This window comes from Leishmania braziliensis, chromosome 24, assembly GCF_000002845.2.
Source record: "Leishmania braziliensis MHOM/BR/75/M2904 complete genome, chromosome 24".
In the NCBI taxonomy this organism is placed as follows: domain Eukaryota; phylum Euglenozoa; class Kinetoplastea; order Trypanosomatida; family Trypanosomatidae; genus Leishmania; species Leishmania braziliensis.
The window spans coordinates 36,565-58,014 of record NC_009316.2 but is presented as its reverse complement, the minus strand read 5'-3'; the positions used below and the strand labels follow the sequence as shown (position 1 = coordinate 58,014).

The 21,450-nt window shown below is 58.0% G+C and overlaps 6 protein-coding genes and 1 pseudogene across 7 annotated transcripts; all 7 read right to left on the bottom strand.

The window, feature by feature from the left end:
• Positions 1-556: 556 nt before the first annotated feature.
• Positions 557-2,377, bottom strand: LBRM_24_0240 (putative ATP-dependent RNA helicase; the record flags this gene model as incomplete). Its single annotated transcript, XM_001565241.1, has 1 exon — positions 557-2,377. One exon carries the CDS (start codon positions 2,375-2,377, stop codon positions 557-559), a length of 1,821 nt encoding a protein of 606 aa, XP_001565291.1.
• Positions 2,378-3,371: 994 nt separating this feature from the next.
• LBRM_24_0230 (WD repeat protein) lies at positions 3,372-4,772 on the bottom strand (the record flags this gene model as incomplete). The annotated part of the gene is made up of 1 exon (XM_001565240.1): positions 3,372-4,772. The coding sequence occupies one exon, from the start codon at positions 4,770-4,772 to the stop codon at positions 3,372-3,374; it is 1,401 nt and encodes a 466-aa protein (XP_001565290.1).
• Positions 4,773-5,664: 892 nt separating this feature from the next.
• LBRM_24_0220 (putative protein kinase) lies at positions 5,665-7,296 on the bottom strand (the record flags this gene model as incomplete). Its single annotated transcript, XM_001565239.1, has 1 exon — positions 5,665-7,296. The coding sequence occupies one exon, from the start codon at positions 7,294-7,296 to the stop codon at positions 5,665-5,667; it is 1,632 nt and encodes a 543-aa protein (XP_001565289.1).
• A 2,103-nt stretch (positions 7,297-9,399) lies between these two features.
• On the bottom strand, positions 9,400-10,167 carry LBRM_24_0210 (annotated as a pseudogene). The gene has a single exon. A coding segment is annotated over exon 1 (768 nt).
• Positions 10,168-11,414: 1,247 nt separating this feature from the next.
• Positions 11,415-12,404, bottom strand: LBRM_24_0200 (putative transcription elongation factor; the record flags this gene model as incomplete). Its single annotated transcript, XM_001565238.1, has 1 exon — positions 11,415-12,404. The coding sequence occupies one exon, from the start codon at positions 12,402-12,404 to the stop codon at positions 11,415-11,417; it is 990 nt and encodes a 329-aa protein (XP_001565288.1).
• A 1,461-nt stretch (positions 12,405-13,865) lies between these two features.
• On the bottom strand, positions 13,866-14,267 carry LBRM_24_0190 (transcription elongation factor-like protein; the record flags this gene model as incomplete). The annotated part of the gene is made up of 1 exon (XM_001565237.1): positions 13,866-14,267. One exon carries the CDS (start codon positions 14,265-14,267, stop codon positions 13,866-13,868), a length of 402 nt encoding a protein of 133 aa, XP_001565287.1.
• Positions 14,268-18,947: 4,680 nt separating this feature from the next.
• LBRM_24_0180 (conserved hypothetical protein) lies at positions 18,948-21,386 on the bottom strand (the record flags this gene model as incomplete). Its single annotated transcript, XM_001565236.1, has 1 exon — positions 18,948-21,386. One exon carries the CDS (start codon positions 21,384-21,386, stop codon positions 18,948-18,950), a length of 2,439 nt encoding a protein of 812 aa, XP_001565286.1.
• Between the last annotated feature and the right edge of the window lie 64 nt (positions 21,387-21,450).

Below are 21,450 nucleotides of genomic sequence, written 5' to 3'. Positions count from 1 at the left end.
TGTGACCCACAGAGACCCATGAAGTTGGCGAGGGGGAAGGAGAAGGAATGCGCTCGTCTCGGCCTCCTTCATTGGTTGAGGAGCATCGAGAACGCCGAAACACACACCACTAGCAGAAAGTGGAGACGAGGCGGTTGCAGGTGTTGAGATGATGAAGTTAAATCACGTAATGTGCCAGTTAATCGAACAACAAGGACAGTAGCCTCCACCCCCCCACACACACACGTGCTGATGGGAAGGGGGGACGGGGTAGCAGGCTCAAAGAGACGCTGTCACGGTGCACAAGTGAAGAGAGGTGACAGGAGGAAAGAAAGGCACTTCGCCGTACAGAGTGAGCAGATTGCTCGGCCCACCTCCGCAACTCCCTTGAAAAGATGTACGAAAAGAGCTGTAGACCCCTTTCCCATACAACCAGCCACTGGCAGCCGTGTTGTCGAGTCATACATGCAGAGATACAAGCACACAGGGCACCACGTCTTACCCGCTCCCTCTCTCTTCCTCCCACATACAGTGCGGTGTGCGTACTCTCCACCTTCGGTTTTTCGTGGTTATCGCTTTATGTCTTGCGCTTGGAGGAGCGCAGCTTAGACACCACTGCCTTCAGCGGGTCCGCAGTGGCCTTGTGAGTCGCGTTGCGCAGACGGTTTGACTGCGTCTGACTGGCTCGCACACGCTTCCGGTAGGTGGCTACGTCGTCCGCGGTCGGCAAATGCATGTACTCGGGCACCTCGAGGATGTTGCGCTCCACCCTAACCCTCTTTGAGGACCGCTGCATGACTCGCTGCAGGGCATCCGTATCCTTCTGCGACAGGTAGTTTGACAGGTACGAGCTACGACTCAGCTCCGCGGCGACGGAGGCAACGCGCATCTTGCGCGTCGAGGTGCGCGTGATGTTGCCCAACACGCTGTCCACGCGGTACTGCAGTTTAGCCACCTCAGCTCGCTGCATCTGCCGAAACGGCTGAATGGCATCGCCGCGCCCTCTGCAGTACTCCTGGAGTGGGCGGAGGTACTTGCGGGCCTTCGGCACGGTGAAGATCGCAATGGATACTCCCTCCTCGCCGGCGCGGCCAGCACGGCCGATGCGGTGGGTGTAACGAGACAAGGCAATCGGGTCAGTCGCCTCCACACCGTCAAACAGAATTACGTTGCGTACGTGTGTAAAGTCAATGCCGCGGTGTAACGCCGAGGGAGCCTCGTCGTTCGCAAGGCCGCCGCCGCAGGCAGGAGTTGGTCGCGACCGACGCCGCGATGACGCCGCCAACTTGCCGGTTGAGGCCCTCCCACCTGGCTGCGGCTCCTCCAACGACATCTGCAGCTGCATTGCTTTCTCCAGTGTGCCATCGGTGCACACGAGCGTGGACACCGCGCCACTTTGGAAGCGACGTAGAGTGTCAAAGCGCACGTTGACGGGGAGGTTTGCGTCGTAGGCAAGCGTTGCCACGCCCAACTGCTCCAGGAAATTCTGAAGGCGATACGTTTGCTCATCATCGTTCACAAAGATAAGTGTCTTGCCGGTGATGAGGGCCATGCGATAGAGACCAAAGAGAAGCGTGTGACTGTGGCATTCGTCCGTGGCCACCAGGTAGTATTGGTGCAGCGTCTTCTTCAGTGGATCTCTCACTGTGACACGGGACTCGACAACCGGGCCCTGCTGCGAGGCCGCGCTGTCCTTGATATCGCCAGGCACCAACTCCTCCACGTCCTCCGATGTCAGCACCACGTTGACCGGATGCCGCAGCAGTTGGCCCTTAACGGCAGCAACACCTTTGGTTAGGGTGGCGGAGGCTAGAATAACCTGCATGTTCGGTGGCAGCAGGGACTGCACCGTGCGCAGAGATCGCTCCGCCATCGAGGCCACCACGTCGGCCTCGTCGAGGACGAAAAAGCGCACGTGCTTAAGTGTGTCAGCCGTCACAGTGCCGTGGCTGCAGCCCTTTCCCAGAAGGGCCGCTGTTGAAATAATTATGTGGGCAGACTGGATGCGTCTCGCCGTCACGTCACCGCCGGACGTCAGGTTGTCGATGACCAGCCGGGGATGTACATACTTGGCTATCACCTCCGTTGCCTCAGCCGTCTGTTCGCACAGCTCGACCGACGGAACGAGAATGAGGACGCGTGGGCTGGGGAGCACCCGGCCACTGCCGCACTGCTCCCGCTCCGTGATGATGCGCTGCACAGCTGGAATGACGAAGGCGCCGGTCTTACCAGAGCCAGTGTGGGACTGGATGGAGATGTCTTTGCCTTTGAGGGCCAGTGGCACACACGCGCTTTGGACGGCAGTCGGCTTCCTCCACGCGAGGTCTTTCAAGGCCTCGAGCACCCGTGTGTCAAGCGGCAGCTCTGACCACTCCGCCTGGACTTCCCCTTCAGACATGAGCGCTGCTTCGCGAAAAATGCGGTGAGAAGAAGGACACAGCTGCCACGGGAGAGGTGTCCCGGTACGAGGCGCGCATACGGAGTGGAAAACAGAGAGAGAGCGGTGCCAGAGTGGCAAGAAGAGATAAGCAAAGATGAAAGAGGCGAGCGGAGGATGGAAAGACCGACTAAAGATACAACCGCAAAGTGGCCGACTATAATGATACAGTGTACCCCCCAACGTCGCGCTCTGGCAGGCGCGCGTGCTGTGGAAGAGAAGGAGAACGTTCGATAGAGGCTGTCGAATTCAAAACCAAAACGCCTCGAAAAGCGGAACACGGTCACGCCCACCAGAGAGTGGCCTGACAGCGAGAGTGGGAGCTCGCAGTGGTTTCTCTCGCGCACGCCTCTCGTGCCCCTTTTCTTACTTTACCCTTTTAAGCGTCTCTATGCATCCACCAAACGGCACCTACACTCACCAACGTACGCCTCTCGTCGAGCTCGCACGCGGTGTGCGCCACTGCCCTTCTATCCAATGACATTGTATCCGTTCTACGGCACTCTACAGCACCCACCTTTCTCTCTCGGTTCCTTCTTCAGACAGCGCGGTTTTCAGAGAGCAGATGGGGGGGGGGGGGGGACTGGTGCCAGAGAGGCACTGACGGTGCCTGGCCACCCCCAGGAGGAAGGAAGGAGCAGGCTGGAAAGCAGGAAAATAACGCAATGCAGTTCGTATGACGTATTGCTCCGAAACGCATCCAACCCCAAAGCTGGCACGAAAGGTGCGAGCCGCCGGTTCACTTGAGAGAGAGAAGCGCAAAGTTGCACCTTCGCGGCAGGGACTTCACATGTGACGACACACACACACATACACACGCGAAAAAACAACAGCAAACCCTCGCCTCTCAGCCTTCCCAGCGGACGGTGAGCCTCCCCCCTCGGAAGACGGCCGCAGCAGTGCATGGCAGCATGTAATCTTGCTCACCTACGGTACCTCCTTTGCTCGGCGCACATCAAGCACAGTAGAAGAAGTCGCGCGGTCTCCAGAGCATGATAGCGTTGCTGTCGGTAGACACGAGTTGACCAGCACCATCCTCCTGCCAGTTCCAGCCCAGGTCCATGATCACATCGGTGTGGCCCCAGTGTTTGAAAAGCGTCTTGTGTCGGGTCTGATTGTAAATACAGACAACACCGTCATGGCCACCGGAGGAGAAAAGGTGGCGTGAGTGTGGGCACCACTCAATGGAAGTCACCTCTCCGCTATGCAGGCGGTCTACCTGCACTGCTTTGCTGCTTTGGCGCAGGTCAAAGAAGAGGACGTTGCCCAGCGCGTCGCCAACAAGCAGCGCGCTCCCGTCGAGTGGGGAGAGGGCGAGGGAGGTAGCGGCATTTTCAATGAAGAAGACCTCCGTGGTATGCTGCATCCGCACGTCGTTAAAATACACGGCACCAGTGGAGGACGCCGCTACAAAGGCATCCGGCGACGTCCAGGAGAAGTTGACGTGCGTGACGCTTGCCTCCTCGTCCTCCAGCAAGAAGACTTTGGACGGATCCACCTGGCGGCTATCGTCCTTTGACAAGTTCGCGACATGCCACACACAGACGCGCCCTGTGGAACCAGACACCACCTGACCCTCCGCATTCGTGCTCCAGTCCAAGTTCTCCGAGGCGCCGTTGCCGCCCTTCAGCGTCAGCACGTGCTGGCCCTCACCGGTGCGACGGTCCCATCGGTCCTGCTCAGTCGCCACAACGTTGAGGGCACGCATCCTCTTTTGGTACTGAATCCGCTCCTCCTCCGTAGCGCCACTGCTGAGTTCGTTTGGCGGCAGCGGCGCGCGGGGCCGCGAGGGCTCATTCGGGAAGCGGCCCAGCGAGACTCGTGACCAGTCAAACACATAGAGGCCTCCGTTGCTGGAGGACGAGGCGATGAGCAGCGGGTTTGCTGGCATGTAGCGCGCTGTCAGCACGTCCCCGTCGTGAAGAATGCGTCGCTCAATACTGAGGCCGCAGGCGTGAGGCGCCATACCGTACCCGCCAACCTCACCAGTAGCTTCACTGTAGGCTGCACCGGAGCCGTCCAGGACCTGCGTGTCTTGCGGGACTGTTGCAGACAGGAGCTGGATGTAACTCTGCTCCTGGCCTCCTGTGCGTGTACCGCTCAATATCGTGTGCGTAGTGAGGCCACTCTTTGTCGTCACGTACGGCATTAACTGCGCCACAGGACTCTCCCAGACGAGGTCGATGTGGAACAGATGCTGATACAAGTCCCGTACGTGCTTGCGCCACGTGCAGAAGCGCTCCGTCTCTTGATAGGACGCCGGTTCCTCTGCCACTGCAGTTGAGGATGGCTCTGAGACCGCAGTGACCGGCGGCGGCACTTCGACGGTGCATACGACATCGGTGCTGGACTCCATCGTGGACGACAATGGTGATCTCCGTCACCCCGTAGCTTTGCGTGGGTGAGCGTTTGTGTCGCGGAAAGGAAAAGAGAAGGGATTAAAATGATGTGTGATTTAATGGCGCGGAGAGGGTCATGAGGGGGGGGGGGAGATGTCAACAGTACGTCTCTGTCTGTGCTGCAGCTGGGCAGTGAAGCGCGTCCATGAAAGAGCTGAACGCACAGCAGGAGAAGTCGAAAGGGGGAAAGTAGAGAGAAAGTAAAAGGGGACGCATCGGCAGATAGGCACGCGGGGCGGCTTGGCCAAACGCCTCGGCATCGTGCAGAGAGACAGCATAGCTTCTTATGAGGCCGCGGGAACTATGGGTCGATAGGAAAACACACCACTCGGAACTTGCGGGCAGGCAGCCGTATCGATGGGCACACAACACCCTCGATGCGTCGAACCGTCGATTGGGGTGGCCGCGGTAATGAAGACTGCGCAGCCTCGTCACAACACCGTTGGATGCACCTCGGCTACGCCTATGGTCGACCCTCTTTGAGGAGAGCACAATTTCCCCTCCCTTGTGCGTTTTATCGCTAAAATGCACGCAAGGATGCAGGGACGCCGGCACAAGCGGATGGGGGCTCTCCACGGCAGCGCGTGCGCACTATCACCCTACCCTCTCGCCCAGTCGAACATTTGGCATGTTGACACACCGGCGTGTTTAAGCAATCACACTGAGGGGCTATCGACTCTTGCCTCTCACGGACCGACCCTCGATCGGACGGCAATGGGCAGCCACCTCCGATGTCCATACGCGGCCACGCACTGCATGCCGTGGCATACGGACAGTCCTCGGAAGACGGGCGTTTTCCACACTCGTTCACGCGCACGTGCGCCGGCAGAAAAAGCGACAACGGCACCCCTAAAATGGTTTCGAAGTCTGCGGAAAGCACGGCGAAGATGCCACTGTCGCCGACAAGGGGTCTTTGTTGTCTAGCGCGCTTCTGTCCGGTGCGCCGCCGATCGTGACGCCGTCGAGCCAAGGGTGATGGCACACCTCGGCGAGAGAAGGGCGCAGCGATGCGTCAGTTGTCATCATGCGCGCAATGAGATCCTTGCAAAGCGCCGAGAGATGCGCCATGGACCGGTTGAAAGAGACGGCGGCCTCGCACTGGGGGTGCTTGGGTACCGTGCCAGAGCAGAGAATGTATAGCAGCACACCCAGAGACCACACATCCACTGCCGCAGTGATCCCTTGCAACGGTGCCCCGTCTACACGAGAGCGCGCCAGCTCTGGTGCAGCGTAGACTAACGTGCCGGCGCTGGTGGTCTCTGGCTTTCCGCCCGCTGCGCCGCCGCCTTCGTACCTCGCACTGCCAAAGTCGGCCAGCTTGAGCCTCACGTCGTATGGTGAAAGAGCCTTCGCCTCTGCCTGGTGATCGTCTACGACGGAGAGTGCAGCATCGCCATCGGTCTGCAGTACCGACGGCGCTAGATCACTTGCAGTCGCCGATGCCGAGGCGAAGTTTGTGACAACGTCATCCTCGGCTCCTCGCCTGACGACTTCTACGAGCACGTTCTCCGGCTTGAGGTCGCAATGGATTATGCTGCGGCTTCGAATGTACAAAACGGCCTCGAGTAGCTGCCCGAAGAGGTGACGTGCCTCAGCCTCGGTGAAGGGGTTGCGTCCGCGCCCGACAACGTAGTCAAATAAGTCGCCGCCGCGCACGTACTCCATGACCAAGGCGACACAACCACCTCCCTCAAACGCATCAACAACCCGCACAACATGGGGGTGATCCATGCTGCGCAGTATTGTAATCTCCGTGTGGAGTGAGGCCGCGGCCTCCTCAGAGCCGAAGTGCTTACGCTCGATCAGCTTGATAGCGACTGGTGCCCCCGTCTCCCGGTCTATACCAAGCCGCACTGCCGCCGAGCTCCCCTGACCCAGCACTGGCCCCAGTTCGTACCGCTGCAGCCCCTCCACTGCTGTAAAGCCTGATGAGGAGAGCTCTGATAGCGGCGCAAACTCGAACGCGCAGCGGCTTGCCTCCTCCAGCGTGGGGTTCAGGAACGAAAGCTTGTCTCGTGGATGCAACACCGAGCATCGTCCGCGCCCCACTCGGCGGCCATTGATGAAAGTGCCGTTGAAGCTGTTGTCGTGCACGAACACATCATTGCCAAGGACAGAGAGCACACAATGAAGCCGCGAGACTGCGTTTAAGGGGAGTACCAGGTCACAACAGTCGGGGTCGCGCCCAATACGAAGGCCTTCTACACCAAAGCGCGTTGCACACACGCTTGTGTTGGCAGATCCACCAAGGGGAGTGAGCTCGAAGAGTTCTGGCTCGGCATGCTGCCGACCATGCTGAACTTCTTCGCCGTCGCCGTCCGCAGCGGCACTGACTTTAGAAGAAGACGTTGGCCGAAGCCGAAGTCGCTGCAGATGCGGTGAAATCGGGCTGCCTCCCTCGGTGGCGTAGGAGCCAGAGCGCTCTCGTTTGAGTTGAGCAGGGAAGGGCTCCTGAAAAAGTTTCTCAGAGATGCCCTCCATGTGACCTTCTGGGTTGATGTGTGTGTGTGTGTGACCGCAGCCAAGGGAGAGTGGCGTAGCAGGCAAAGTAACGGACTAGAGGCTGCGGCACACAGGGGGAGGGAAGGGGGGCCTCTCCCACCTGAATACCACACATAGAGGAGAGGCAGCAGGAGGGAATGTGGCGAAGCGGACAACAAAACTCGATGAGCAACAACAGAGGCACATGAAGTGGGCAAACCGAGACAGCGCCGCCGTGCTATGAGAGACTGAGAGACCGCAATGGGAGGGAGGGGAGGGGGGAGGTCAGAAGTGAACGACAAAACAACAACGAAATATACGCGCCATCGCTGTCGCAACCAACGGCAGCTGGCCGCCAGCGGACAGCATCAGGTCTATGTGCACATCGACCAGCCGTTGGGAGTGGGGGAAGAGCTGCAGCCCCCGCTGCTGCGACACGTGTGCGCCGAGGAAGAACGTCATGCAGAGAAGAAAGAACACGAGCGAAAAGGAGTTCTCGATTGATGTGCTCGGGTCAGCTCACGTACCGACGCTGAGTTGCGCCACCGCGCGCGCGGCCTTCTCTGCTGTACCTTTTCTGTCTCTCCTGCACGGTTAAATGTGTGTCACCTCGGAAGGCTCCGCAACGCGAGTGCCACAGCCAAGAAGAAAGCTGAAAAGCAAAGAGGGGTTGGGTGCAGCGCCACCCACTCAACGTCAAACCCACGATGATGGCGTCTTTGTTACTGAAGTGAGCCCAGAGAGACCACGACGTGCATTGATGTACACCCAGTGAAGGGAGGCTCACGGCCTCGCCACGCACTCTTCCCTCTCGTTGCTTCTCTCTCCTCGAACTTTGTAAGTCACGAGGCGGACCCCTACGGGTAGTAAAGTAAGAAAGCGTCGCTGCGGGGGCCGTGTGCATCTGTACGTCTGCGAGCAGAGGGAGGAGCACCAAAGAAAGCACACACATAACAGAGGGAGGGGGAGGGGAGGGGAATCAATGACAGGTGGGAAAAACATCGTCAAGATGCCGCTCCAAAAAGCCCATCACAGCCCCAGATCCCCCAACACGAGAGAGAGAGAAGGGCGAAGGCGTCTCTGCGAGACGGTGGGCGACGAATGAGTTGAGCACAACGCCGTGCGGCCAAAGAAGCAGCCCAAATGCAACTGCTCGAAAGAGGCGGGAACAAGAGGGAGAGAGCGAAGAAAACGAACATGATCGCGGCGTAGAACGGGTGGTTTGGCCGAAAAGAAGAACTCACACGGAACGCGGAGGTGCTCAACCAAATCGCTTCTCGAGCCGTGCACGGGTGAGTATGGGTGCAGGCTCACCGTGGCCTCTACACATTGCCTCCCCTCCTCATCCTCTTCCCTTATTAAACCTCCCCCGCCCTCGCTTGATGGTGCCTCGGATGTTAAAGTAAAGGCAGACGGCGTTGCACAGCGCACCAACATGTGCTGTAAAACCACTGGCACGAAACGTGAAGCAGAAAACGAACTGGCAAGCGAATGAGGACGACGAAGTCCACGGAGAGCTGGCAGAAGGGACAAGGTGCCAGCGAAGAGCGGCGCCCTTCCAGACGGAGCGCAGACACACGCACACTGAGGCGAGGAAGCGAAAGAGACGAGTAGAAGATGTTGCGCAGGCACACGCCTTCGCGCGGACTCGACACGTAGGTGCATGCACGAGTACCTTGGTGTGCTGCGTCAGTTCCACTAGTGGCGCCGGTTGAGCTCTGCACGCATGGGTACTCGATGGCTTCTCTGCTAGCACCTACAGCGAGCCCCAATAGGGGGAGGGGGAATGGTAAGCAAGTGAAGACGAATAGATGCGACAGACGAACAAGTGAAGCAGCAGAGGAGGGTGGAGGCGGGTGGGGAGGAGGCGCAAGAGGGCTCATGTGAGTATGATAACAACAACAACAGACAGCCTGCGCTCTCGTATGGGTGGAAGCGCCTCTTCTACATCTAACCCTCCCCCCTCTGGGGCTATATTCAACAACGAGCTGCAGAGCACACCCCACTCCGCCAACTATGAAGGAAGCTGTATCGCTCCACGGTTGTGTAACTCACGGGGTCCTTGCTGCGTATAGTCGCCTCCCTCCTATTCCCTAGCATCGACTACCGTAGAACACAGCAAGGGCCGCCGCTGCCAGCCACCTTTGGTCCGTTGTCGTTGCCCTTGAAGGATCGGACAGACTTGGACTTCCCAAAGTCCTCGAAGAAGATGTCGCCGAGCTCCACGAGGTTCATTTCGTGCAGCACTATGAGAACCGCAATGAGTAGGGGAGCGCACCGTACCTCACACAGCGGCAGCGGGGTCCGCAAGCGTGCGCCGCCAGCCTTGGGCTGCAGACGTTGCAGCGCCACCGACAAAAACCCCCTGGCTGGTCATCGGCAGTGTCGAGCTCGTCAAGGCAGAAGAGCTCGAGGCAGGCCTCTCCAGGGGGAACACTTTTCATTGATGCGGGTAAACGGGTGTGGCGTGCGCATGTCCCACAAGCGAAAGGGCTCATCGGCACCGGGGCACTGAATCAAAAATTCCATGCCGACGCCCTCCTTGCGCGGGTCGTACTTGACGCAAGAAGCGATCTCGTACATCGCCGTCACCCTCGCGTCATAAATCGAAATCTCGCACCCCGCCAGGTCAGCGATGCCGGGTGAAAGCTGGAGAGCTCTTTCTGGACCAACGGCAGCGTCTTCGCCCGCCCATTAACCGTCGAGGAAGACTGGACGCTGGTGAGGGACGTTAAGACGCAAGGCTACGAGACGATCATCTGAAGCTAGCACACCCTTGTCAAACGTCTTCATGGCAAGAATAAAATTGGCGTGCGAGAAACCTTGCAGGTCGTCACCCCTAGTTGTATCCTCCTGGTCGCGACTGCTCATCTCGAGCACCGACTCTCTCGCGACAGGCGCCGTCAGGATCGGGTCAAATCACTGACCCACAAGGCCGAGGTTGCGCAGAGTGCCCGTGTGTTCTCCAGCAGGTGATCCAGCATCAACAGGGGCGCATTCGCTGAAAATCCGAAGAGAATCTGAGTAAGCCCCTTCAGCTCCGCAATGGTGGTGTCCAGCGACAACACCGCTTCATTGTCTTCAATTAGGGAGTTGCAGCCTGTCCGAAACCGTTTGGGCGTCACCTTCATGGCGATCTCAAGTGCGCGTGTCTGGAGAAGAGAAGAGCAGCAGCAGCACACGAGATATAGACGGATCTACAGAGGCGCACGGACACACACCCGCACCAGTGCACAACGCGGGGAATACGTGAGGAAGGGATGCCGTCTGCAGACACACAGCGTAGAAAATGGTGCCGGTATTAGTCGGTTGGAGAGCCAGCTGCTATTCCAACATCTTCGGGGAGCATACGCACTGTATGTGAGCCTTCGCTCTCTTTCGCTTCGTGGCAGTGCCGCTGTGGGGCAACACCGACGCTACTGCATGCGAGTGTGTATCAAAGCGTGCGGCGAGGCACTCAGAGCCTAAAAAAAGGGTAGCTGAACGTCTGACGGCAGGCGCCGGCAGAGAATGGAGAGGTTCCCTCGACGCCACTCGATACGCATCAATGGCCTCAAGCCAGAGACATCCGCGAAGACGAGCCTATGTACAGGGAGGAATGAGGGTAGAAAGAAGGAGTTGTGAAGCACAGGATAGGCAGTTGGCGGCGAGCAGTAGTCACGTTCGGCACACGATCTGTGCACGCACAGACCTTCTCGATCCAAAGTAGTGATACGCGCACGTCCCTCTCCGTTGTGTATTAGCGGGAGCACACGGGAGGATATCGCAGAAAGGTCGCCTCCACATCACTGGAGAGGTCATCAAGGAGCTTGTCCATGGTGGCTGTGTTCAGCAATACCGTCAAACGACGACGACGTAAGGGCAGTCACAGTGCAGGTGAGAGCTACGAAAAGATGAAGAGACTGCAGACTGAGGGTCACACCTTTGGCGGGCAACAAAGCTACGTGCATACGAGGATAACGCCCAGGTGCTGCACTGAACGCTGCTCGCATGGGGTCCGCCGGCTAGCAAGTCTCCATGCGAGAGAAGGAATGAAACTGTGAGGGAGGCAGAAAGCGAAGGTCGTCACCTCGGCGCACCTCATGTGAGCCAGCCGGATACCCTTCTTTAGCTGTGAATTAATACTTGCGCCACTGTGTGCTGCACTTGTTGCACGTGATGATCACCGTCATCGGCTCATCGCCCGAGCGCGTCTGCCGCTGCTCCCAGGAGGAGTCTCGGGCGCCGCAGACGTGGCATTTGAAGAGTGTCGAGTTGCTCGTCCGCATTGCCTTCCGAATCTCGCTGAGGTTTGTGTCTTTGGAGCGCTCCTCCATCTTTTCTTCGATCTGCTTGCGCAGCTCCGGATTGGCCAACTCACGGTCATCCATCGTGACGAGGCGCTCCACCAGTAGTTCTCCCTCCACAACTTTCCGCCGTAGCTCGCCGTTCTTGGAGTCCTTGATGCTGAACAGCAGCGTTTGAAACGTGTCTTTGATTTGCTCCGTATCGCCTGGAATCGCCTCCACGATACGCATGCACAGCTCCAGCACCCCTTCGGATTCTTGCGACTGTCTCTCCTTCATGAGCGCATCATGCAGCAACGCCGCCCACCGCTGATGCAGCGTGGCCCTCTTTGCAGTGGGTGACGGGCTAGATGCCGATATGTGTGGAGGAGATGCGGGGGAGGCAATAGGAGGCGTGACAAGCGTGGGTGTTGCAACGGACGAGGTGGGGGTGACGGCGGGTGTCTTGCGGGGGATTTTGCGCGGCAGGTTGCTGTACGGAGACCTCGGGGTGGTAGACACGCTTTCCACCCTCGCTTGCTTCGGCGAGGCTGATTCGGTATCGGCATCGAGGTCACCGCCGCTTTCCACCGCCGCCAAAGCCGCAGTTGAGGGCGACACAGTGCTGTTGCTATGGCTGAAGCCACTGAGAGAAGAGGGGGTCAGAAAGTGCGTAATAGGTTCAGAGACGCGTGGGCGCTTCGCCACCGAGGAGGCAGATGCGTTCTGTATTTCTTGCGATACTGGCGATGGCGACGCAGAATCCATCGGTGCATCCGGCAGACGCGGAGGACTCGGCGGCCGCGCCTCGGATGGTGCAGGTGGCTGGACGAATTCCGACATGATCACGCGGGGCTTGCTGCGTAGATGCCGTGACGAGCGATCCAATGAGGGACAGCAACAGTATTGCACAACAGGAGGAGAGACACTAGACAAAAGGGGGCAGAAATATGTTGTGACAGCGAGTGCGCCAAGTGAGCGGATCGACTTGGAAGCTGCGGTGTTCCGAGGAATGACTGTGGCTGGGCGGATCAAGGGGGCAACGAGAGCGGCTGCGCCTTAATGCGCATATGCGTCTATGTGTACGTGCCAGAGGAAGTAAAGGGATACTACGACTCGCTACCCATGTAATGGCGTGCAAACAACCCAGAGCTCTGGCTGCGAAGGAAGTACGGTGTGCTTCGCTGCTATAATGAACAAACTCACCAAGTGAAAAGGAGGCGCACTCGCGCTTCTCGCTTTTTTCTTTCCCTCTCTCTATGGGCGTCCCTGCGACTGCTGCGGAGCACAGAAGAAGGCGCTCTTGTGGACCACGAGGACACTGTATGAGCACCAAGTAGCCCTCACGCCTTGAGGGGAGCGCCGTCAGCTGCGCGAGAGACACATCGGCAAGAAGCAAAGAGAAGGTGAGCAGCTGGACGATGCGCAAGAAGAGAACAGCACAGCAAGGGTTTCGCCTGAGGGTCAATGTGTGCGCCCAAAATGTAGGCCGCCTCATGAAGTTGCCCCATCACCACGATTCTGCTCTTTCTCCTTGCAAGACACAGAAGAGGAGGATGGCAGCCGCTGTGCCAGCGTGCTCGACATCCTGCTGAAGTCGAGAGGCGTTTGCTTACTTTGCTTTCGGTGAATTACTCGCCTAGGCCTCCCCGTTCGACTCTCCGCCTCGAGATGAGCGGCGATGCACGCACGCACTGTGGTGCGACATCGGAGAGGAGGAGAAAGGACGAATGTCCCTCTATGTTCCCTCTTCCCTCCCCCCGCTGCCATCACACGTTGCTCGCTGGCGCTTCGTAGGTGGACGCATACAGGGACCAGAAGAAGTCCTAGCAGAAGTGCTTCACACAAACATGCATACGTAGATGTGCACACCGGTAGATGCAGGAGCCGTGGGCACTGCGCGCTCATTGCCGTCGCTCTTCTCGCACTCATTGACGGAAGGACATGGAGCACCTACACCACCGCAGCAGCGTCGGCGTGTCATCGGAGCCCTGCCACTTCACAAAGTCGGTGGAGCGAAATTTAGCGTAGCACTAACGAGCTCCACACTGAGGACAGGTGAACATGTTAGTGACGCTGCGGCTGAGCCTCTCCAGATACTCCACTGAGTTCTGATTCAGGCGCTCAAGTCGAGCCCTTTCCAGCACTGCGCGTGCGGTTGGGTTGAGGAGGCGCACTTCGTCGAGGGCAACAAGTTTTTTGGGGGTGCAGACGACCAGTGAGAACGCTCTCACGAAGTTTTTCGCTCAGCGAATCGGCAAGCGCACGAGTCACCGTTCGGTCCATCTTCGCACCGCCGGCACTCTACCTTAGCGCCGCGGCAACCTGGCTCGCCACATCGTTGACGTTGGTGGATGGACACTGCTCGCTACTCTGCGAGAGGGCCGCGCGGATGAGGCTTCTAACGTCGATACGAGCTGGCTTGCTGGGTGCCTCGCCAATAGCGCAAGTTGACTGTGAGGTCTCAGAGGAAGCGGCTCTAGCGCACTCAGCAGTGGTGTATCCACGTCTGTGGTGAGTCACGCGCGACAGGTGCCGCGACGTCACGAGCTCTACAAGGTGCATGTTGAGTGCAGAGGAGGCAATCACTTCAGCGTTAGAAGCGCCGCTGTCAGAGCTCCACTCGCTATCCGACAAGCCGTGCTCCGTGGCGTCTAGGGCAAACAAAATGAACGGTCTATGCTCGGCAGCAAATGTGGGTGTCATTTCTTTCCTTCCTTCCCCAGAGAAGAAAAAGAGAGAATGGGAAGAGATGGAAGAATCGGGAGAGAGGGGCTACACGGAGGCCATTCGCAATCCAGCGCATTCATCTCACACAATCAGATCTCTTGGTTGTGCGTGTGATCGCGTTGCTCACACCGAGACTATACCGGCAAGAATAGCGTGTGTCTTTTCTACAAAAGTATCGCTACGCGTATGTGCTGCGTTTGTGCGCCGACAGGAGTGCTGCGCCACCCGCCATTTCGGCTTCCCTCTCTCACCGCTCGATGTCGCCAGGCAGTCCCCTTCGCGCTTGGCACACGGAATCACGACTTGGGGGCTCTACGGAGTTTTCGCCAGATTTTATGCAGCGGCCTGTGGGTCACGCATGGCAGGTGAGCCAATGGAGTCATGGAGCCCCGCGCTGACTGCATGACTGTGTGTGTAGTCCTTGAGGACATCAGCGATGGCAGAAGCGCCATCAGCATGAAGGCTACCCGCAGCTCCAGCAGAGAAAGAGAAGAGCTCCATTGCACAGTGCACCACTCGGTACATTGCTGCAGTTATGCTGTTGGCGAGGCTGAGTCGTCGCCAATGCGTGCCGGTAATGACGGCTTGCTCCGTCACTAGGTTCACGCATACGGTTCCCCATCCATTCCGGGTCACGTCGATGCAGAGGTCACACACCGCGCCGACCGTCGCCATCGATATGATGCGCCTCGTGGGGTATTCGCTGTGGCCCATGCAGACCATTCGCCCAGTTCACCCGAGGCACCCGCGGGCAGCACAGTTGGCAATAGGCCATGTAGCGAACCTCCCTACTGCTTGAAGAACAGTCGCGGTGCCCTTTCGAGAAACCACTAAAAATTAGTGCACCAAAATCCAGAGGACTCGGGCCCTGAGCCACAGTTGCCCGAAGACACGCTCGAGCTGGTCCGCTTGCTCGTTACGCATTTACCTGGCACGCAGTTTCCTGAAGATGCTCTCTCCAAGGCAGGGGTTTTCACCTCGCAGTCATAAACAAACCCCCCAAACGTGTACTCCTGGAGAGAAACCTCGGCTGTGTCTTTGTTGTGAGTGTCACTGAGCGAGTCTGCCGCTTGAATCGCCGATTCCGTTGCCTGCTTCACTGCTGGACACATGTCTGCAAAAAATGCATGTTGTTTATCCACACGTTCACTTGCACACTGGCAGCTGGTCGCGCGGCATAGGAGGGGGTGGGACAGCCAGTTGTGCTGTCACCACTCGCACCACTTCGGGGCTCACGCTTTACCTCATTCGCATAGCTCTCAGCTCATGAGCTATCTCTCCACGGACGCAGAACAAAGAAAGAGACCTCAGCTTCTTCATTCTGTGGCCTCACGCCGGCCGCAGTGCCGCACAAACAGCCGCAACACTCACAGTCGCTACACGGCGGACATGTAGCGGCGCCGGTAGTGGCGCCTCCACTAAAGTCAAATTCTACTTCCCGTCCGCTACAGAGGAGACACGCCAATGCGCCAGAGTACCCACGCGATGTGCCACCCGCAGCGACTCCCCAGCGTAGCAGACCGGGGGGTCGCCAAGCAGCGAAAACTGGGGGGGGGGGGCGGAGTGCTTGCTGAGCTGCGGTATCACGTCCAGAAGCGAGCTTGCCCCACCAAAATCTCCAGGAGGTGGAGAATCGCTTCTTCTCCTCATGATGCACGCTGGGTACGTGCACCGCGCTGAAATAAACCTTATTCCGGGGGCAGGGTACGGGAACAGCTTCTCGGTCCCTCTTTTCCCCACTTCCCGCGACCTCGATGGGTATGGCGTCGAAAGACTGACGATGGGCTGACCACCGCCGAGGGTGCCGTGGTTGCTCGCACCGCGGTCTGCTGTGCACCTATTCGCTCGACCTTCGATGCCAGTTGGAGAGTGAACTGGTACAGGTTGGGTCCACCGTGCTGTGACAACTTGCCTGCAGCCAGCTGGTCGAGCGCGGAGGAGGCCTTTTAGAAGAGCACCTGTCGAGCATCCTCCATGTGTGTGCAAACTTCGCAATAGAGTCCCTCAAAGGCGTCATAGTGCACGCGTTTCCAGGGCTGCCACAGCTCGTCCCAAGCCAGCATCCGCTTCTTCCGGTGGTTGGCGCGGGCTGGGTCTTAGAGGCATTGAGGGTACTCCCTGGACGCCTGCACGCACACTCTCAGCAGCGCGATGATTGCATCATCCGGAATCAGAAATGCCACATGCGTAGGACGTCCTCGTGTTCCTTGCTCTTTGGAGCGTATGTTGCGCGATCGGTGGTTGGCGCAATCGTTTCTGGGCACCATGAACGCGAGGCTTGCCCTACATGAAAAGCCCACGCACAGCTGACTTGACGGCATCAGCCCATCAGAACTCAAGGAAAGTGGTCACCCCTCTCTGCACCATGAAGGCCGCAGCCGCATGCAGAGTACTCCTGTCTGTCATAGTTCCTCCAGCGCGAGAGAGGGGAGAGTGGAATGCCATGGGATCGATTTAGCGTGGTGTGACGGACTGGCGTGCGTTCAAATTTATCCCGCAGAAACTGGCGCGCTTGCTTGCTGGGGTAGGAAGGAGTGGGTGAAGGTAAGGAGGAGAGACACCACAAGTTGGTCGTCATCCAGCAGTGTCCAAGGAATGCCACCACAATATACGCGCAGGAGCAGAAAGAAATGGTTGACTCGCGTGCGCGCAAAGGTCAGTCGCGCGCACCATCTGCAATTTGTATCTCCAAAGGACTTACCGTGCCGGCGCCTCTCTCCCCGATTCTGACTTTCGAGAACTGACGTGGCAGGTGGAAAGGGGCGTTCAAGGTGCACTCAATACTGTCATTTTGGCTTGCTGTGGATCGATGCACCACAAGGTGACTGGGTGGTGTTGGTGCGTCGAGAAGCCCTGACAAACTCCGAGAACCTGAGGCTGCAGCAAAGCCACGGCAGAGATCAACAGTGGACGAAACACACACAGTCATGAAGGTAAGACAGAACGACAAGAAGGAGAAACCATCGCGTGAGCTTCAGTATGGAGAACATCGAAAAATGAAATCAGGCTGCGGGTCACGCTGGGAGCAGCAGCACCGCCGCAGAGTACGATTGACGCGCACACACTGGTATTGCCAACGCCCTCGCACGGTCGGCGCTATTTCTGTCACTCGGCGATGGCGTCTCCGAAGCCTCGGAAGAGAAAGTTCCAAGATTCAGTGTGCGTGCAGGCGCTAGAGAGGCCAACGATGCCCCGCCTTCGCGCGTGTAAGCGAGCCGCCTACGCGCACCAGTGCAGCACTACAGCCGCACTGTTGACTGGCGGCGCATACTGTTTCTCTTTGAGTCCTACAGGGCATTGAAGGGTCCTTGTCGCCATGTTTGACTGCATCCCCTTCTCTGAGTCTAGAGAAGGGCAGCAACGGCCATCACGGCTAGAGCGGCCATCAATGTCGCTAAATGCGACCACAGCTGAACAACAATAGCGCACGCATGCACGCGCCTACGGGAGCAGCTGTACGAGAGAGAGAGGGGGGGGGGGAGGGCGCAAACGCGAGGTCGGACACTCAGTAGTACTGCTCGTAAAGAATAACGTGCACCGAGGCCCCGTATTGTGCCTTTTTGCTGTCGTTATTTTGTGCTTTCCCATGACTCTAATGGCCACACGCGTCACTCGCCCCAACCTCACCCCACCACGAGAGACAACAACCCATACACACATGCACCAGCGATGGAGAGAAGGGGGCGGGCTCGGCAAAATAACAGCGGCATCCCGCGCGCGCACACATAATCAAAGAACCGCGACAGCACACATAAACACGCACGCCCAGAGAGGAAGGGGGAGGGGGAGAGAGAAGGTGGGAGAAGCCAAACACACCATTACGAGCGAAATAAAGTCACACGAAGAAGGCAGACAAACAAGCGTGCAACAGGGCACTGCTCACGCTCGTGGGAGTGTATGTGCGCCTGTGTGAGTGTGAGAAAGAGAGCAACAGAGATAAGGGCAAAAATGAAAAGAGACGAATGTACATGTGCAAGACACATCCGATCCCCTTCATTGCTCGTAGTGTCGCTTTAGCTGGCATACATGAAAGCGACAAACCTAACTGGCAGGGGTCGGAAGGAGAGACGGAGAGACTCTACGTTGCGCAAAGAGAGGAAGACGCCCACCTTGTCACACATGCACACCCGCACCAACATACCTTCACAGATGAACGTATATACATACTTGCAGCCACACAGCCATGCGTATGCGTGTGGGTATGCGTCAGCACCTACACATCCACACGCAGCGGATGGCTAACAGAGACAAACGCCCTGTGTGGGGAGAAGAGAGTAGATAACACGTGAGAATAAGAAGAGCAGTGGCCAAACTAATGTGCTACGGGCACGGTTGAAGAAGCAGCACGATCTCTGAGAAACAATTCACGTCGCACGGGTCACCCGGCAAGAGAGCCCCCTCGTGACGGTAAAAAGGACAAACCAGAAGTGGAAGAGAGGAGAGCGAACAACGAAGAGCGAGAAGAGGGGAAAGGAAAGAGATGAGTCCGGAAACCTCCGCCTCCACCGAAGCTGTATGCCGACACAGTAAGCACAGCGTCTACTGCACACCGATGTGGCAGTGACGGTATGCAGCGCCTGTATCCGAGAAAGGTGAAAAGGGGAGGATCAGAAAGGGCTTAAACGGTTGCCCTCCTCCCCATCGATCCATTTTCGCTCAAGGCCTCCTGCGGCTTGTAGACCGCGCAGGTGTTTGCTTCGTTGGCGCAATGCGGGGCAGACTCACCGAGTTCACAGGGGGCAGTATGAAGTGCTTGCTGCCGTGGCGACGAGTCAACGGAGGCGGGGCCGTGCTGGCCGGGGGCACTGGCTTACGCCCCTTTAGAGGTGATGGTAACTCCACTAGTTCCTTCTCACGCTCGCTCTTTAGCAAGTCACGCAACTTTGCTCGCCGCTCCGCCTTGTCTGTTTCTTTCGCGTGCTCTAACATCGCCAATTCCGCTTTTTCTCGCCTGCCATCCTCTTCCTCGTTTCCGTGGGGTCTTCTGAGCGCAGCAGTGTCCTCGCCAGCGCGGCGTTTGCACCCCACTGCGTACTTCGCAGCCTCCTCCCGTACCTCCTCGTCTACATCTTCACATAGACGGCCAATCATGGCGGTAAATTCATCTTCGAGCGCGCCGGCGTTGCTCTTCCTCAGCGTCTGCGACAGCAACGGCAGACTACGCGCTAGTGCCAGTCGTACCGCTGTCACACTGTCGCGCTGCAGCTCAAGGCAGCACTCCAGCATCCGCTCCCGAACACAGCGAAGGGAAAAAAAGCGAAAGGTCACAGATACAAAGTAGATGTACGTCTGGCGCGCGTAGCACGAGGTTGACCTGCCGTACTCGCTATTCAGACGACTAAAGATCTGCGCCTTGGTGATTGGATTGACGATCCGAGAGGCTATGTGCATAATGAGTGTGGCGCAGTCCGCCTTCAAGATTGTGGCCCCGGTCTTGGCGTACTCCCATAGTCGCGGCACGACCTGCTCTGTCAGCGTCCTCTCCTCGAACAAGTCAACGTAGTGGTCCACAATCTGCATGACGTGCTGCATAGTGCGCCAGTTCACAACGGGCTCCGACACCCACGCAAGGAGAGAGTCCAGCACAGCTGAAAAGAACGACAAGAGGTCCGAGTTTTTCAGCTCGCTGCGGAAGTAGTCGAGAAGGTTACTGATGTGCTGAACCAGCGCCGCCCGCACGGATGCGTCGGGGTCAGCGATGAGGCGCAGGAAGGGCCGCTCCAACAGGTCAGCAGCTGGTGTGTGCAACAGTGGAAGAAGCTCGTGCATACCAGAAGCGGTGCTAAGCCGTGCAGCAACGCAGCTATCAGCGGAGAGAGACAAGAGCGCCTTGCTCAGGTGCGTGGCAAAGACGCTGCGCGGAAGCGACGCCACCACGGCGGGAAAGTTGAAGGCGCAATGGCGTCGCGCGTCCTCCTCGTGCCGCGTCGCAGCGGTACAGAAAAAGTTGGCAAAAAGCGTCACGTCGTCCTCTGACACGATGTCTGTCTTGATGGCATCGAGGAAGCGACCGAACTCCCCGACGAGCAGTCCGAACACCTCGCTTGGCGGGTTCGAGATGAAGTTCTTGATGATCGGGAACAGCTTCTCGCGGCGGTAGACAGAGCCGAAGAACTCCACCAAGTCAATAAGGCATGAGAAGGCAGCTCGCGACACCACCTGTTCCTCGTCAGTCAAGAGCTCGAACAAGTCAGGCGCCACGCGTATCTTTGCCTTTTCTACGCCCAGTGAATGTGCAATGGCACACAACTGCTGACACATGCGCTGGCGGACGCCAACGTTTGTGTCCTGGCACAGGGCTAGTGCTCGGGGAAGTATGAGCTCCTCTACCTTGTCAGCAACCATATGCTGACAGAGGGCGCCGAGGAGCTTGCAGCTTAGCTCGCGTTGATCCTGCGACTGCGCGTGTTCCGACTTGTTTACGGTGAGGATAATCAGGTCACTTTGCAGCACACTAACAGGTAAGTAGTCGATGAGCCCAAGCAGCAGCTCACACCACGCTACGCGAATCTCCGGCATCTGGACAGTCAGCATTGTTTTGGTGACGTCATACAGCTCAGTGGCCGTGTCGGAGTCCAGTAAACCTACAAGCTTCAGCAGATTCTCCGGCGCGCGACACTGCAGCTCAGGGTCCTGCGTCCACATCGAGTCCAGTAGCGTCTCGAGGACCTTCGAGATCGCCTTCGAGGGTAGCTCAACAAGTTGCTCGCGGATATGAGCAAAATAAGAGATGCGCTGGCCCGTACTGCCGTTTGCCATGATGTACTTCGCTGACTCCTCTACCGAGAGTTTCTCTTTCTCCACATAACGCTGCACCGCCTCCTCACGCTCGAGGGCTGCGTTGAGGGCCTCGATGTTCTCGGCGCCAGGCACCTCGCGCACTAATGCTGTGGGGTCATCAGGAAGCGCCGTGAAGGGCATAAATCCCGAGGAATCTTTTCCAGCTGAATACTGCGTAGGAAGCGGGGTGGCGCAGTTGTCGCCATAGCCGCCCTTGGCCTTGTATTTCGTCTTCTTTGGCGGCAATGTCGTCTGGGCGGCCCGGACACCCTCAAGGAGTTGTTGGCGTAGCTCAAAGGGCGAGCGGTAATCCATCCGCAGTCACGTGGGACGATAGGAGAGCGAAAACACAACGATAGACTATGATAAGTCATGTGAC